Below are 14,747 nucleotides of genomic sequence, written 5' to 3'. Positions count from 1 at the left end.
TGGGCCTGGAGAAATGTAGGTGGGCCAGGGGGAGACTTATTAAGCGTGGGGTCTGAGCTGAAACTTCATTAATGATTTTAATGATTTTTTAATGCACTAATTGAACATAAGCATAAACTAGCAGTGAAAACAAAAACATAGGCACGGCGGCCTCAAAATGTGTGTTATACTGACATCCACATGACTAGGGATGGGTATCGTTAAGGTTTTAACGGTAGGCTTACTACAACTTTTATCGATACCGCTTATCGATCCGATGCTTTAACGGTACTTTTATCGTTTTTTTGGGAGAAAAAAATAAGGTAATCTAACTAAACAAATTGTAAACAAAACTAACATTGCTTTTTATTTAAATTAAATAGATAATATTTCAAATCAAAAGAAACAATAATCATATACATCATATTAAATAATCGGATAGAACTGTAAACAGAATAGCTGAAACTTTAACAAAATAAATAACTCAGTTACCTCTAATCATCAACCCATGTTTGTATAATTGATTTAACTCCGTGTGTCGCTGCTAGCATTCATAACACCTGACGTGGAAACGCGGCCCGTCTACACTACAGGCATGACAAAATCCTGAAGCTGGGCGTGTATAAAGCTTGGCGATTGTTTGCGAGCAACCAATCACATGAATCTCCCGCCCCCGACATACAAAGCACTAGCAATGTTAAAACGAAGTAAACTGGATATAAACTCTCCAAACGGGCGAAAAAACTATCAGTTTCACCCACTGTCTCTGCCACCTCCCTCCATGCCTGGTTCCTCCGGTTTGTATCCCGGTAAATAGTTCCGGTCGTAAAGAACCGGGTGATTTGCTACCGTAATATCTCGTTTGGAATATGAGGAAATGAACTGCGGTCTGGCTCTCCCAGCTTGCACGCGGTTTGATTGGCTGCGCTTGCACTGGCGGGATTTGCATAAACGGGATTTGATTGGCTGATGCCAAGCATCGAGCCTCAAAAGTTGAACATTGTTCAACTTTTGATGCTGATAGACGCTCGTGATGCTTGCAAAGCCATGCCATGCTGCCCACAATGAAGTTCGGCGAAGATTAAAAATCTTCTACGTCACCCCATTCAAGTGAATGGGCGAAGCGTTGAAAGCATTTTTTGATGCCTGTAGTGTAGACGTACCGTAATCGTGGATTGGGGGGGGGGGGGGTACAGCGCTACCAGAAAGACAGTCGAACCCGGTGCATTTCTCCGTCTGAATGTGGTGCACTTTTGCTAAATGTTTAGACAAATTGCTTGTGTTACCGCCGGAGCCCTTACATGCTAAACTCTTATTGCACTTTTGGTAACGAGCATCGAGACGGGTAAAGTTTAACCACACCTCGGAGCGCGTTCTCTCTGCCATCTCCTCCGTGTGTGTGTGTTGCTGCATGTAGCAGCTGCGTGTGTGTAAACTGCCCCGCCCCCTCGCAAGCAGGCGGGGATTGGAAAGATCTAAAATACTAAAAAATAATCATAGACGCATTTTGCTGTCTTTTTGCATATTAGAAACGGAGTTGGTGACACTAAAACTGCAATTGAATGTTTGTGTAGCAATAATACATATGACAGATATGTTTTACATGTCTCTCTCCAGTACCGACCGACAGAGGTGGGGACTCGAGTCACATGACTTGACTCGAGTCGCATATTTTTTGACTTGAGACTTTCTTGACTAACATTGATAAAAGACTTGACTTGACTTTGACTTGGTATTCATGACTTGAGACTTGACTTAGGCTTGAGACAGATGACTTGAAAGGACTTGACTGTTTAAAATTAAATATTTGCGTTTGTTTTTGTAGTGGGATATTACGTTTAGTTTTTTCGAAAAACTTGATTATAACGCCATGCGCGCAAACCTGGCAACCCACTAGACGGCAGGAGTGTCAGTTAACATGGCAGCGGCTAGCTTTTTACTCCAAAAATAGTGAAGTTTGGATTCAAGGATTATTTTGTTGATGACGCTAATAAGAAGAGAACAGCGTATGCAGGGTCTGCAGCATAAAGATCAGTGACAGGACCACCACAACATCCAACTTCATTCGTCACTACAAAAAAAAAACACAGAGAAAGGTAGGCTACGTGACTGTGTTGTGTTAGCTAGAAAGCTAACGTTAAGTTTAAGCTACGTTAGACTTGGTTTCAAATCGATTAAGCAAAAAGAAGACAAAACGGGTTAAATGAACACTAGAACCGCCAAGGGATTCATTTTGACTAACCCTGATACTGACGGGCTGTCATCAGAGAGAGAGAGGAAAAGAGATGCCTCGTTTATTTCCCCTGTGTTATTATCAGAAGTTACTGGAAACTTTTGAATAATGTAGTTCATCTACTTTTAGTAGTTTGTTTAAGTGTTTTAATTATGTTGTTTTTGTTTGTAGAAGTGCATCATTCCTTGATTTATTGTATGAATCTGAACTTTTTGATCTGTTATGATGATAAACTGAAGCCATTTCTAAATTAACCCAATTAAGTGAGTTTTAAATCGTCCTGCTTAGTTTATAAGGAAATTATGAAGAGGAACAAATTAAATGATTTAAAATGATATCTATGTAGGTGCTGACGCTGTTGGCGGTTCTAGTGTTAACAGAAATTTAAATTAAATGTGTACTGGCAAATGCCACATATGATATTCTTACCTGGAATTCTGCCTTTTTGAACAGACTTTTGGAGTCCTAGCTATTTTGTCTACAGTTCTGGGGTTAATATGAATCTAATATAATTGTCATCGGTCTAAATTAGGTTTCAAATGATTAACTGTGTATGTAATGAAGATCATAGTGTGGGTTGAATCCATTTGCACATGTAGGACTTACTCCCACCTCTGCCGACCGATAACGTCGGAGCTTAATGGTACCACGGTCTTTAATAATTCAGCCCTGGGACCCGTTTAATACCGGGGCTCGGTACCCATTCCTACACATGACTGGCTCGGCGGCCACAGGTTGTTTATCCTTGACAGTCGCACAGTGGGCACACACTGAGAGAGTCTTTTCATATTCAGCAAATGTGTACACGCTTCACTGCAGACCTCAAGAAGAAAAAATACTTTAATTCACTCACGGCAAAACTTACTTTACTTACTAATTTACTCATGTTAATGCACTCCCTATTCCATTGTCATGAAGGTGGAATCTAACTATATCCAGAATAACTTTGATTGGATCCAGGCTATAAACATGTTTATTTCTGCTGTAAAGTTGGGCTTTTTAACATGGGGGTCTATGGGAATTGCTCCTTTCTGCATCCATCCCCTGTTGGCCACTAGAGGAACTGCAGTTTGTGGCACTTCCTTCTGGGCTTCCCAGCTCTGTGCTATAACGCGCTGATTGGCTGTGGGTGGGCCAGACGTGCATGTGGGTGGGCCCAGGCCCACCCACAGCTACGCCACCGGTGTATACCTGTGCTTGCGGCTGTACTTGGGTAGGAGGATACGCAGGTGTTTGCTGTTGCTGAAATTGTGTGGGAAGATATCTGGTAGTTGCAGCATCCTGTGTTGCGGACAATTTCTGGCCCTATGGGAGAACTGACCACATATGAAGCATCCTTCACCTTGGAAACCTTGTCCTGTTGATTGATTACTCCCTTGGAAATGTCCTCTTCCTCCACTTTGTCTTCCTCGGAAACCTCCTCCACCTCTTTGTTGATTCTGAATCTCTGGCACTACCTGAGTTTGAACTGTTTGAGGTGTCTGCCCTGCATTCTCTGGTTCTTCCTGAGGCAAGGCAAAGCAATTTTATTTATACAGCACTTTTCAGCACGTGGCAATTCAATGTGCTTAACTACGGTGGCCGGTAGGTGCAAACGCAGAACAACGACCCAAAACGCATACATTAGAAGGAAACATCTGCAAATAATGAAATGAAAAACAAACAAACCCTGAAAACAAATACAACAGAAAAAAGCTGCATTTACAGAAGTGATGCAAACTAAATACAACACACAGGCCCTGAAAACAAACGCAACAAAACAACGCTGCACGATATGCAAAGTCCAAAGCACATACAAATCCCTAAACACATTTTTTTTAAAAACATTCCAGAAGTACTCCAGGCCAGGAAGCTCCAGGCTCCAGGTGCTACGTGGAACAGATTGATGTCTGACCAGACATAGAGAGAACGGACAAGAGTGATGGAAATCGGGGAAATAAAGTTCATTTAAGTGGAGAAAGATATAAGAAGGTAAGTTTTGTTTTGATACATAGAGCGTCATATTTATATAGCCAGCGTTAGCGTGCCTAACTACTACACCAGCTGAGGAGAGCTTCACGTGAAGAGAAGAACATTGTTAAAAGAGATGACAAATCAAGTGCAGGCGAATAACACGGGCCATAGTGAGTGCCGCGGAAAAAGGACATTTGAATTCTTAGCAGTTTGTTTATATGTATGTATTTGTATATAGATGTTCAGTGTTTCCCCTAGGATGGAGTCATAGCAGCGGTGCTAAGGCATGTGGGCCCAGTATAATGTGAGCGCGGAGCGCGTGGAATTTTTTAGTGTGTGTGCGTGCGAAGTGCGCCCGCAAATTTGTTTCTATGTGTCAGCACAAGAAAGGCTCTTGAGGCCTAGTACCAGGGCCGGTTCTAGACAATTTGCTGCCCTGATTTTAGGCGACATTTTATATGTAAAGAATAAATGGAAAATCTCTACAAAGACAAATACACTGTAAAAGCAGAAACTTATTGACATAGGTAATAGACGTCAAAATGGCTTCAAATGTATTCAGTATTGTATGAACATGTTTGAATTGGGGGGTAGATGTCACATCCTCTTGGGGGTCCGGGAAGATTTATTTTTGAACATTTTACAGTAAAATGCTTCAATCTGGTGCACTTCGAGCACACAATCACTAGAGACCTGGGGCCGTATTCACAAAGGATCTTAGGGCTAAAAGTAGCTCCTAACTGGCGAATTTAGGAGAAACTCCTAAACATAATGGGCGTGTCAGTCTTAAATGTAGGACTCCTAATTTTATTCACTAAGAGCAATTCACAAAGTATTTTAAGCCTAAAAGTAGCACCTAAGTTTAGGAGAGCTTAAAAGTCCTCGAGAGGACTCCTAACTCAGTAAGACCTATTCACAAAGAATCTGAAAATGGCTGCGAGACAAAATGTTTTGGAGACAATGGAAGACTGTGAATTGATCAAGAGATATAGGCTAAATCGTGAGGGTATCAAAATTGTTGTGGAATTAGTGCGGGATGCAATAACATGCCCGACTAACAGGAATAACCCGATTATTCCGGAAATAAAATGTTTGGCAACACTACGATATTTAGCAACAGGGAAAATGCAACTTTGCAATGCCGACGATTTAGGGATATCGCAACCATCAGTCAGCCGTGCCATAAAACAAACCATCAACGCGCTCTCTAGACCAAATATCATCCAACAGTTTATCCGGTTTCCTTTGGACAATCAACAACTACACAGGATCAAAGCCAACTTCATGGCAATTGCAGCTATGCCCGGTGTGGTCGGTGCTATTGACGGGACGCACATAAAAATAATTGCGCCATCAAAAGATGAGGACGTGTTCGTCAATAGAAAGAAAGTACATTCCATCAACACGCAGATTGTTTTCATTCATCATGATAGGGGGACTTGAACGGAGGTATGGGCTGTTATTGAAAGTGTTTAAGTGCTGGAAATATGCTCATTGGATAATAGTTTGCAGGGTGCTTTTAATTGCCCCCTTGATTTAATGCAATTTACGTATTTGTATTGTTCTCTCTCTCTCTTTAACGTGCATATACAACGTCATTATCGTGGTCTGCACAAACTTGTCATCATGCGTGTATTCTGCTAACTGCACTGTCCATAACTATTTGATAGGAATACATTTCTAGCCTAGGCTATTTCCTTGTTTTTCGGTGATTTAGTGGGCTCGTTTGTGGGATGTTGCGGATGAGTTTCACCGAGACCGCCTGCTCTGAACAACCAATCACCGTACTGACCGCTTCTAAACTCATGCACGAGAATCAACGTAATCCATAGCAACGGCGCGTCACTCTTAGTTCACTCTTAGTTCACTCTTAGTGATTTATCCTTAGTATGACTAGGTCTCAGCGGCTTTGTGAATAACTTTTAAGAAAAAACTCCTACGTAAAATGTTTTAGCGCGAGTTAGGAGCACTCCTAGCGGTAAGATAAAATGCTTTGTGAATACGGCCCCTGATCTAGGGCGTACAACTCTAAAACACCCATATGAAAAAGATCGGTTTACATTTTAATAATCAAATAAGTATATGAACATCACCAATAACCTACCATAGCCAATAACAAATAAATGTAGCTTATTTTATTTTTGTTGTTCAGTCATATCTTATTTTACCTAGTTAACATTTATTTATTTATGCATATTTTTGCATCTCTCCAACTTTAAACGATATTTTTGGTTTACTTTCCTATAGTATACATTGGAATGATTTCAAACCTCTTTTTGTTTATCCAAATAATTATAAAGGAGTGCCTTGGAAATATGTGTTTACATAATTTGTGGTCAAAACGTTTGAAACCAACTGAGATAACTTAGACTAAAATTAACTATCTAAATACTCAGAGAGTCCTTTACCTCACTGAGCCTCTCAGTCTGACAGGAGAGCTCTCCTCCACCGTGGTTGTAGAAACAGCTAGCACCAGATTCTAATAACAACAGCGGCGGCAGCGGTGCGCCCTCTCCCTTGCTCGCTCTCTCGCTACCACGCTCGCACTTTGGCTGTGAGCTGCGGGCGCCTGATAAGCCAACATCCCCCACTTTCATCACTTACAGTGCCCACTGTACAGGGCAAATTAAACGGAAAAAAAGGGTGTTACATTTACTTAATTATGATTGTTGTTACATCAAGGCCGAACTTTTGGATGAGCGCCAATGGTCAAAAATGTTTTTTCCCTCCCAGGGCTACCAGCGCAGCGCCCTCCAGATCTGGCGCCCTAGGCGACCGCCTGTGTCGCCTATGCCAGAAATTGGCCCTGCCTAGTACATACAGTGGCAATGTCTCAAGATTTAGCAAAAATACACCTTTATTGAACATACAGTAACACAAATACTACACATCCACATAACAAACAATCAAAAATGAAAAAGGGTCGCCACTTATTATTATTTAATAATAATAATATTAAAAAAATAAAGAGTACCTGGCTGGCGCCCCCTAGCAGCGGCGCTCATATTCAGCAGCGGCGCTGCCACTATTTCTATATAGGGGAAACACTGATGTTGCAACTATACAGAGCTTTAGTAGAGAGAGAGAGAGAGAGAGATGAGAGAGAGAGAGAGAGAGAGAGAGAGAGAGAGAGAGAGAGAGAGAGAGAGAGAGAGAGAGAGAGAGAGAGAGAGAGAGAGAGAGAGAGGAGAGAGAGAGAGAGAGATGAGAGAGAGAGAGAGAGAGAGAGAGGAGAGAGAGGAGAGAGAGAGAGAGAGAGAGAGAGAGAGAGAGAGAGAGAGAGAGAGAGAGAATCTTAAACTCTTAAAGAGATATACAAAAATAAGCAGTTTTAAAATGAGAGAAATCCACAAATATGAAATAATAACTTCAAGGAAAAGACATTGCAGAGGATAACCAACGAAAACAAGAGTTTGGAAATCAACCTACAAGAAAACAAAGAAGAATAAGGGTCAAGCTAGGACAAGCTAACACAGTAAACCAGGCAGGTAGGGAGCCAACAACTAATTCAAAAATTAAAATAAGAACTACAGAGTATTCAGCAAAAGACAGAAGATTGAAAATAATATTTGCCTCTGCCTAACCGATACAAAGGAATTGCGCACAAATGTGATATCTGCTAACTAGCGTGCTAAGCAACAACAAAGGCCACCATGGCTGATGCAACCGACTGTTGCATCAGGAAGCCCCTCCCCCTTGCACTTGAATACCCAAAGGAGGTAAAAAGCGCACAGGCAAAGAAAGCTTTCAAACTTAAACTTCTAAGAGATAACCCAGAGACATTAACAGCCGAATACAGCCACCAAGGAGACAAGATAGTAATCTGTAACCTCCTGCTGTATACCAACAACACTGAATCCTGGCACAAAACAATTTGTTCCCACTATAAAGACCACAAAAAGAGAGGAATATGTTGTGGCAGACAAGTTCTCATTGGAGATGAGGATAGTGACAACGCTATGATGACAGTAAACATTTATCATAATGGAACAATCATGTTCCAAAGGAGCCAGGCCAGTCTGACCTTAGTCCAATAAGCTTTCCTTATTATTAAGGCACTAACAAAGACACAAAGCAAAGAGAAAGCTAGCAGCGTTACCCAGGTCTCAGAGAGACTGAACTGGGTCAGTGACATTTTATATTTTCAAAATGGCAAAAAAATAAAAATGAAACAGCAAGTCAGTTTCAACATTTTCTGAGTGAATTCAAATATATATTTTTCATTTGTGCATGTGCCCACTGAAAAAGGTAACACTATAAGGCATTTTTATGCATTTCATTGATACACCCCTTGAAAATGTCATTCGGCAAAACAAAGCTATTTTCCATATGATATTAAAATCAATGACAATGACACAGTCACAGATAGTGAAAAATGTAATTATTGATCTATAAGGAATCTATATCCAGGTATAACATTTTCACAGCAAAACTACAAATATTAAATATTTTGTCTTTTAAGGCAATAGCTTTTCATCCGTCAACATTTTTTCCTACATTATTCCAGTACAGGTAAAAATGCTTTCAAATCATATGAAACCTCTTATTATAATTAAATTAACTTTATTAATTTAATTGTTTATGTCAAGTAACACACTATTTTATATATTTTTTGTAAAATTCATTGTTTTACTGTATGACGTCTTTCGTTTTACTGAATGACATACTGCAATATGCCATTGCACATAGATCCAATAACTGGATTTAGTCCGACATTTAAAAAAAGGATACCAAAGACTTTATAATTGAACTTTACATTTATTGACATCAAAAAACAGACTCAGTCTCATAACATCGTTCTCCATTCTCTTAACACAATAATGATGTCAAATATGAACCAGTAAGTATCTGATTAAAGTTTCTTTTTTATCACTACAACAGAATAATAACAATAACAACTCCTGTTTTTATTTCAGCTGCTATCAACAGGTAAGTGAACAGGCAACAATAGCGGCAATTCTGTTTTTCTTATTGCATATGAAATATATAATTTAACATTGTTTTATTGCAATTTATACTTTACTAAATAATGAACTCATTAGTGTTAAGAAATACACAGTACCACTGAAGGCTGGTCAGTGTTATTTACTGACTGTTTCAGACTGATAAGAACTTATCCCAGTCATCAGCTGACAATTTGGAGCTTCTACTAGAAGATGGCTCTGGTTCTGAGATAAGCGTTTTCACATCTGATTGAAAGTAATAGATGACATCGGGATTTTGGGGCCATGCAAAGCAATTCTTTCTGCCAGACTGTTGCATACAGGACACCTCAACGTCATCACCAACTACCTTCAGGACTTGCCCTACAAATAACTTTTTGTCATAAGACACTATTACCATCTTTCCAACCATGTCATCAGATTCTGAAATGGTGGTGGAGGGTGTAGCTGTTTTGGCATGAAAGTCTACCTCAGAGGGTGATTCACATTCACAGGTAAGTCCCATTCGATGGCAAAAACAGGACACATCTCTAAACATGATCTTCCCTGCGGTGTTTGCAGTTACCTGGTGAATATTCAAGGTGCCTTTAACAACCGGCACGTCATTCGGCAAAGCCTCATCCACTCTGGTGATGTCATCTTCGGATACCCAGTAGAATTTTACATTTGAATTCGATTTTTCCAGAAAGGAAAACAAATCTTGAGGCTGCTGAATATCACTTCCTTGCAACACAAATGCATCAGCACCTCTCTTGACTGAACCACCAATACCGTCTGGTGCACCCTTTCCATGGGCCTTCTCTGAGAAGTTCCATGTTATCTCTTTAATGCCTCTAAGGAAAGGCATGGTACACATCAAGTAGAAATTCTTTCGGTTTCTGTACTGGGTGAGTGGGCTGTCACTCATGAAGTGCACTGTAGTTATCCCTGTATCGGATAGGACCTCATCCAACACAGGTTTCAGATGTCCCCATTAGGGATGGGCATTTTAAGAAATCTCTTTAATTCGATCATCGTGAGACGTTAACGATCAATTATCGATTAATCGTTAACATTTATACCCGTCAAAAAAACTGTATGACGTATTGTAACGTCCACCCGGACAGGTCGGAATGACGAGCGAAGCGTATACAATCTTAACAGCTTTATTGCGGTTACAGGAAGGTTCACTGTGGGCCGGGACCACGCCAAAACAACCAAAAACAACAAACCGCTCAAAACAACGTGCTGCTCTTCCTCTCCCTAACATGCAGCCTTTCTCACCCACACGCACGCGCCCACACAGACACGCACTCAAAAAGCCCTCTGCTCTCCACCCGCCCCTAACTGCTCTCCTCACAGAAGCCTGACCATAAAACAACCGTTAACAGAACACGTGAACATTAATGCAGGTCGATACAGAATAACAGAAGTGAGAAACTCACTTTTATGTTTATTTAAATGTGCAAATGTTAAACAAAAGAAATATCCCCGACGCCTCCGCGACATTAAAAAAATAAGAGCCAGTGTTCTTAAAACAAACACAAACAAAATAAATACAATTCCGCCTCTTTTAGACATAAAACATTAACTAACAATAGTATAATGAGAAACTCCTGTGTTTAAATGTGCAAACAATAAACAAAAGAAATGTCGCGGAGGCGTCGGGGATATTAACAAATAAGAGCCAGTGTTCTCAAACAAATAAATACAATTCCGCCTATTTTAGACATAAAACATTAACTAACAATAGTATCAGAAACTCACTTCTGTGTTTAAATGTGCAAACAATAAACAAAACAAATGTCGGAGGCGTCGGGGATATTAACAAAATAAGAGCCAGTGTTCTCAAACAAAATAAATACAATTCCGCCTATTTTAGATATAAAACTTTAACTAACAATAGTAAACACAAAACAATAACACGTTATAGGCCTCGGTCTGACTAAAGGCTACGGTGGTTAGGAGGCTATAGCTTACTTAACCTACTGGTTTTTGTTGAGGAAAATTAGCATGTTAACATGCTCGGGGGTGAGACGTGAACGGAGCCGAGTGACGGTCAGTCCAGCGGCTGAAAAGACCCGCTCTGACGGGACCGAGGTGGCGGGGATGCAGAGATAGCGTCTAGCTAATTTAGCCAGCCTGGGAAACTTTCCACCGTTCACTTTCCACCAATCAGTCGGGCTGCACTCCAGAGGTGGGGGTATGTCCCTCAGAAAGTTCTGAGTCTCTGTTTCAATGCCAGTGTCCTGTGGGGTAGATGAGTATTGCTCCCCCAGGAGAAGTGCCATCGCAGAAACGTGCGTAGTGGCAGTGACAGTTGTGGGACTTCCCCGGCATGACAACACCGCCTCCTCTCTCCCAGTCTGTGGATAGCCGCCTCACCTGCATCAATTGCCTCTCCCAGTTCAACCAGTTTAGCATTAGCAATTAGTCTCTGTGGTGGCGAAAGAAAGCTCAAATGCTTGTGACGGGGATCCAGCATGGATGCAATCATTGGGGCGGATGTCACAAACTCGTCAGACCAAACCTGTATAAATAAATTATAGAAAAATGTCGGATGATCGATAAAAAACGTTTGAAAATATGCCATATCTAAATAAGCAAAGCACATAAGCGACATTTAGCTATGCCTATGTCAGTCTCGTCATCAGCGGCTATTTATTATGAGTGTCATGTCAACTAATTAGTTAGTTTACCTTCATTCTGTTGCTGAGGGAGGACTTCACTTTGGTCTTGAATTCGGTTACTCTGGTCTCGTCTCCTTCTCTCCGCATGAGATGGGTGTTGATGAGGCTGAAGCTTACTGGATAAATGTTTGAGATGGAGACGTCCTTCTCGGCAGACATGGCAGTTGTGACACACTTAAGTGCTGCTAACACAGGCTGTGCGTCCTCCATGAGCCGCCAGTGCTCATCCTTCAGCTCCAGGACCCTGGCATCTTGAAGCTTGGTCAGGGTTCTGTCCGAGAGGACAGCAACAACAGCCCAGCGCTGCTCCACAAGTCGCTCAAACATCTCACAGACTGAGTTCCACCGTGTTTTGCACGATTGAATAAGCCGGTGGGTGGCGAGGCCCATTTGCTCCTGCTTCTCCTTAAGCGCATTGGTTGCCACAGTGATGTGATTAAAGTGGCTAACGAGTTTACCAGCTGCAGAGATGACCCGATGCAGGTATAGAGCAAACCCGTCATTTATGGCTAATTGGAGAGTATGTGCAAAGCAAGCAACAGACACCCAGCTGACTCTGGTGGGATTGTTGGCAGCCGTAATGTTGGCCGCGTTGTCGTGGACGCAGGCGATAACTCTGGCTTCAAATCCCCACTGCTCTACAGCTTCATTCATCTTCTCAGCGAGAAGGTCGGCAGTATGCCGGCCTGGAAGGCTTTCAGTGAGCAGGACCGCTGAATTCATTTGCCAGTTGTCGCAAATGTAGTGGCATGTGATAGTGATGTAGCTCTCCGCTGTTAAAGCGGTCCAACAGTCTGTTGTTATAGCAACACTAGCTGCTGTGGCTAACTTGTTTAGGAGCTCCTGTTTTCGCTCCTTGTAGTGGGTTTCTATGACCCTGGTGATAGTGCGCCGTGAGGGAATCTGATACGCTGGTTCAAGTAAACTAACCACATCTCTAAATCCTTTCCCCTCGACGACACTTGTGGGGAAGATGTCCACTTCAATCATTTTGGCGATACTTTCTGTGATTTTCTCCGCCCGCTTCGCATCACAGCTCCTCCGGTTTAAAACTGAGGTGATGGTGGGCTGAACGGAGGATTCAGTGCCTCTTAACACGCTGGGATGAAGGCTCTTTAAGTGGTACATCATCGGAGTTGTTGTCGTGTTGTACTTGTAAACCGTGTCGCAGTGTATACAGTGAGCGGACTCGTTTTTTATCTCAAAATGGTCCCACACCGGACTTCGTTTCGCGCGCTTCATGTTGTTATCTTTGTGAGTGAGCAGCTCGCAGGAAGTTTTCTCTGCTGTCGCGACTCCTTACGCTATATCGCCCCCTGCTGGTAGGATGTTTTATTACCGATCATCGATAAGAAAAATACGAAATCGACAAAATCCTTAACGATCAATTATCGATCATTGATTAATCATGCCCATCCCTAGTCCCCATACTGCCCGTTCGTCATGTCGGAGGGAGTCGGAAATGGTGGCATAGGCTTGAGATTTCCCAGCTGTGTAGACCATGCATGTGTGAACTGTTGCCTTTTTTCTACTACCCCCAAAATGAAAAGACGGGACCTCAACATTCAGCTTACAGGCATAATTTTCAGAAAAGTCCATATGGCAACTTGTGGAGGCTCCTCAAAAGAGTCCTCAGACAGAGGTGTGAGGTTCATCACAGCTTCCACCTGCCTCTTTCTTTCCCTACGTCGCCTCTGATTGAGCCTCCACTGTTCCCTCTTCTTTTCAGCAGCAGATGCTGTCAGTTCTGTGACGGACGGATGATCATGCTGTCCAGCTTGCATCCTCTGTTTATACCTACAAAGTATTTATTAATTTAGTCATGTATTTATTTATTAGATATTCATTTGTTTATTCTTTTTAATGAAGATTTAAGCCAAGTTAACTGCCAAATGCACTTTGTAGTGGTACTGTAGATATGGAAAACAAATTCAGGCTTATAGACAATGCATCCTATACTGTTTACCGCCATTACTGCTCTCATACACCTTCACAGTTATACCTGTCCCTTCTCTTTGCTAGTCTCTCCTCCCTAGCAGCAGGATCTGCCCTTATCCTTGCACGGAAGTGTGCACCCCTCTCCTTGTTGGACACAGGCATCTGTTAAAATGTTTTTTTTAATAATAATAAAAAATAAAAATAAATAATACAATTAATTCAGTTATACAAACTCTATAGCATGTTAAAACAATCAATAAAGAAAGAAAGAAATCAGTTAAATCCACTGTGTCATTCGGGATAACAGATGTCATTCAGACAAACGGTTTTACTGAATGACAAATTCTGTTTTGCTGAATGACAAATTTCATAGAAATTCATTCCTAACAGGCAGTTGCTTGGTCGCCTATTAGCAACAATGACCTTGACCTCAATTTGTAAACTTCAAATTTCATCTATAACTTAATGTTTTTTAAATAAAAAACTTTATAAACACTTTTTGGACGTTTCACCGAATGACATTCAAATCTGTGACACATGGTACCACACATGGAAAAGGTGTAATCATCTCAAATTTAGGAGCAAAATGTAAACTTACCTTCAACTTGGGCAGTCTTCAAGGGTCCTCTGAGTGATGTCATCACATGTGGCCTGACTAAAGTCATGTGACTATAGTTCAAAATGGCCTCTGAACTTTGTTTTACCGAATGACATACAGGAAAATGTTTCTTTGCGGAACAAAGTCTTTTAGATATTTCTTTATGTTTTTAAAGGTGCATCTTATCAAAACTTTAAAATGTTTTTCAAGAGACTTGAAAAAATATGCCGCATAGAATAGTTCATGATTTTAAATTATTTTCATCATTTTACAAACAATTGTCTTCATTGACTTTAAGAGAGAACCGTTTTACCGAATGACATCTTACCACTTTAATACTAGAAAAATCACCCAATTTAGTATTATTTACACTATTTACGAATAGTGGTCAGTAAAGTGATGTGAGATTAATGCCTTCATACAATATTTAACTA

General features: G+C 41.1%; 1 protein-coding gene and 1 long non-coding RNA gene across 2 annotated transcripts in view; one reads left to right on the top strand and one right to left on the bottom strand.

The window, feature by feature from the left end:
* The first annotated feature begins 1,739 nt into the window (after positions 1-1,739).
* The window catches only part of LOC307030701, a 35,418-nt gene continuing 22,410 nt past the window's right edge, over positions 1,740-14,747 (top strand). The window contains exons 1-2 of the long non-coding RNA XR_013805762.1: positions 1,740-2,075; positions 4,045-4,183. This is a non-coding gene — a long non-coding RNA (uncharacterized lncRNA). The remainder of the gene's footprint in view (positions 2,076-4,044; positions 4,184-14,747) is intronic.
* LOC307027902 (E3 SUMO-protein ligase ZBED1-like) lies at positions 11,300-13,216 on the bottom strand (the record flags this gene model as incomplete). Its single annotated transcript, XM_079662596.1, has 2 exons — positions 11,787-13,216; positions 11,300-11,617 (listed from the first exon to the last, which is right to left on the bottom strand). Exons 1-2 carry the CDS (start codon positions 13,017-13,019, stop codon positions 11,300-11,302), a joined length of 1,551 nt encoding a protein of 516 aa, XP_079518722.1. The 5' UTR covers positions 13,020-13,216.

The sequence above is a fragment of the Notothenia rossii genome (genome assembly GCF_949606895.1).
Source record: "Notothenia rossii genome assembly, chromosome: 2".
NCBI lineage: Eukaryota > Metazoa > Chordata > Actinopteri > Perciformes > Nototheniidae > Notothenia > Notothenia rossii.
This window is presented reverse-complemented; position numbering and strand designations above follow the sequence as displayed.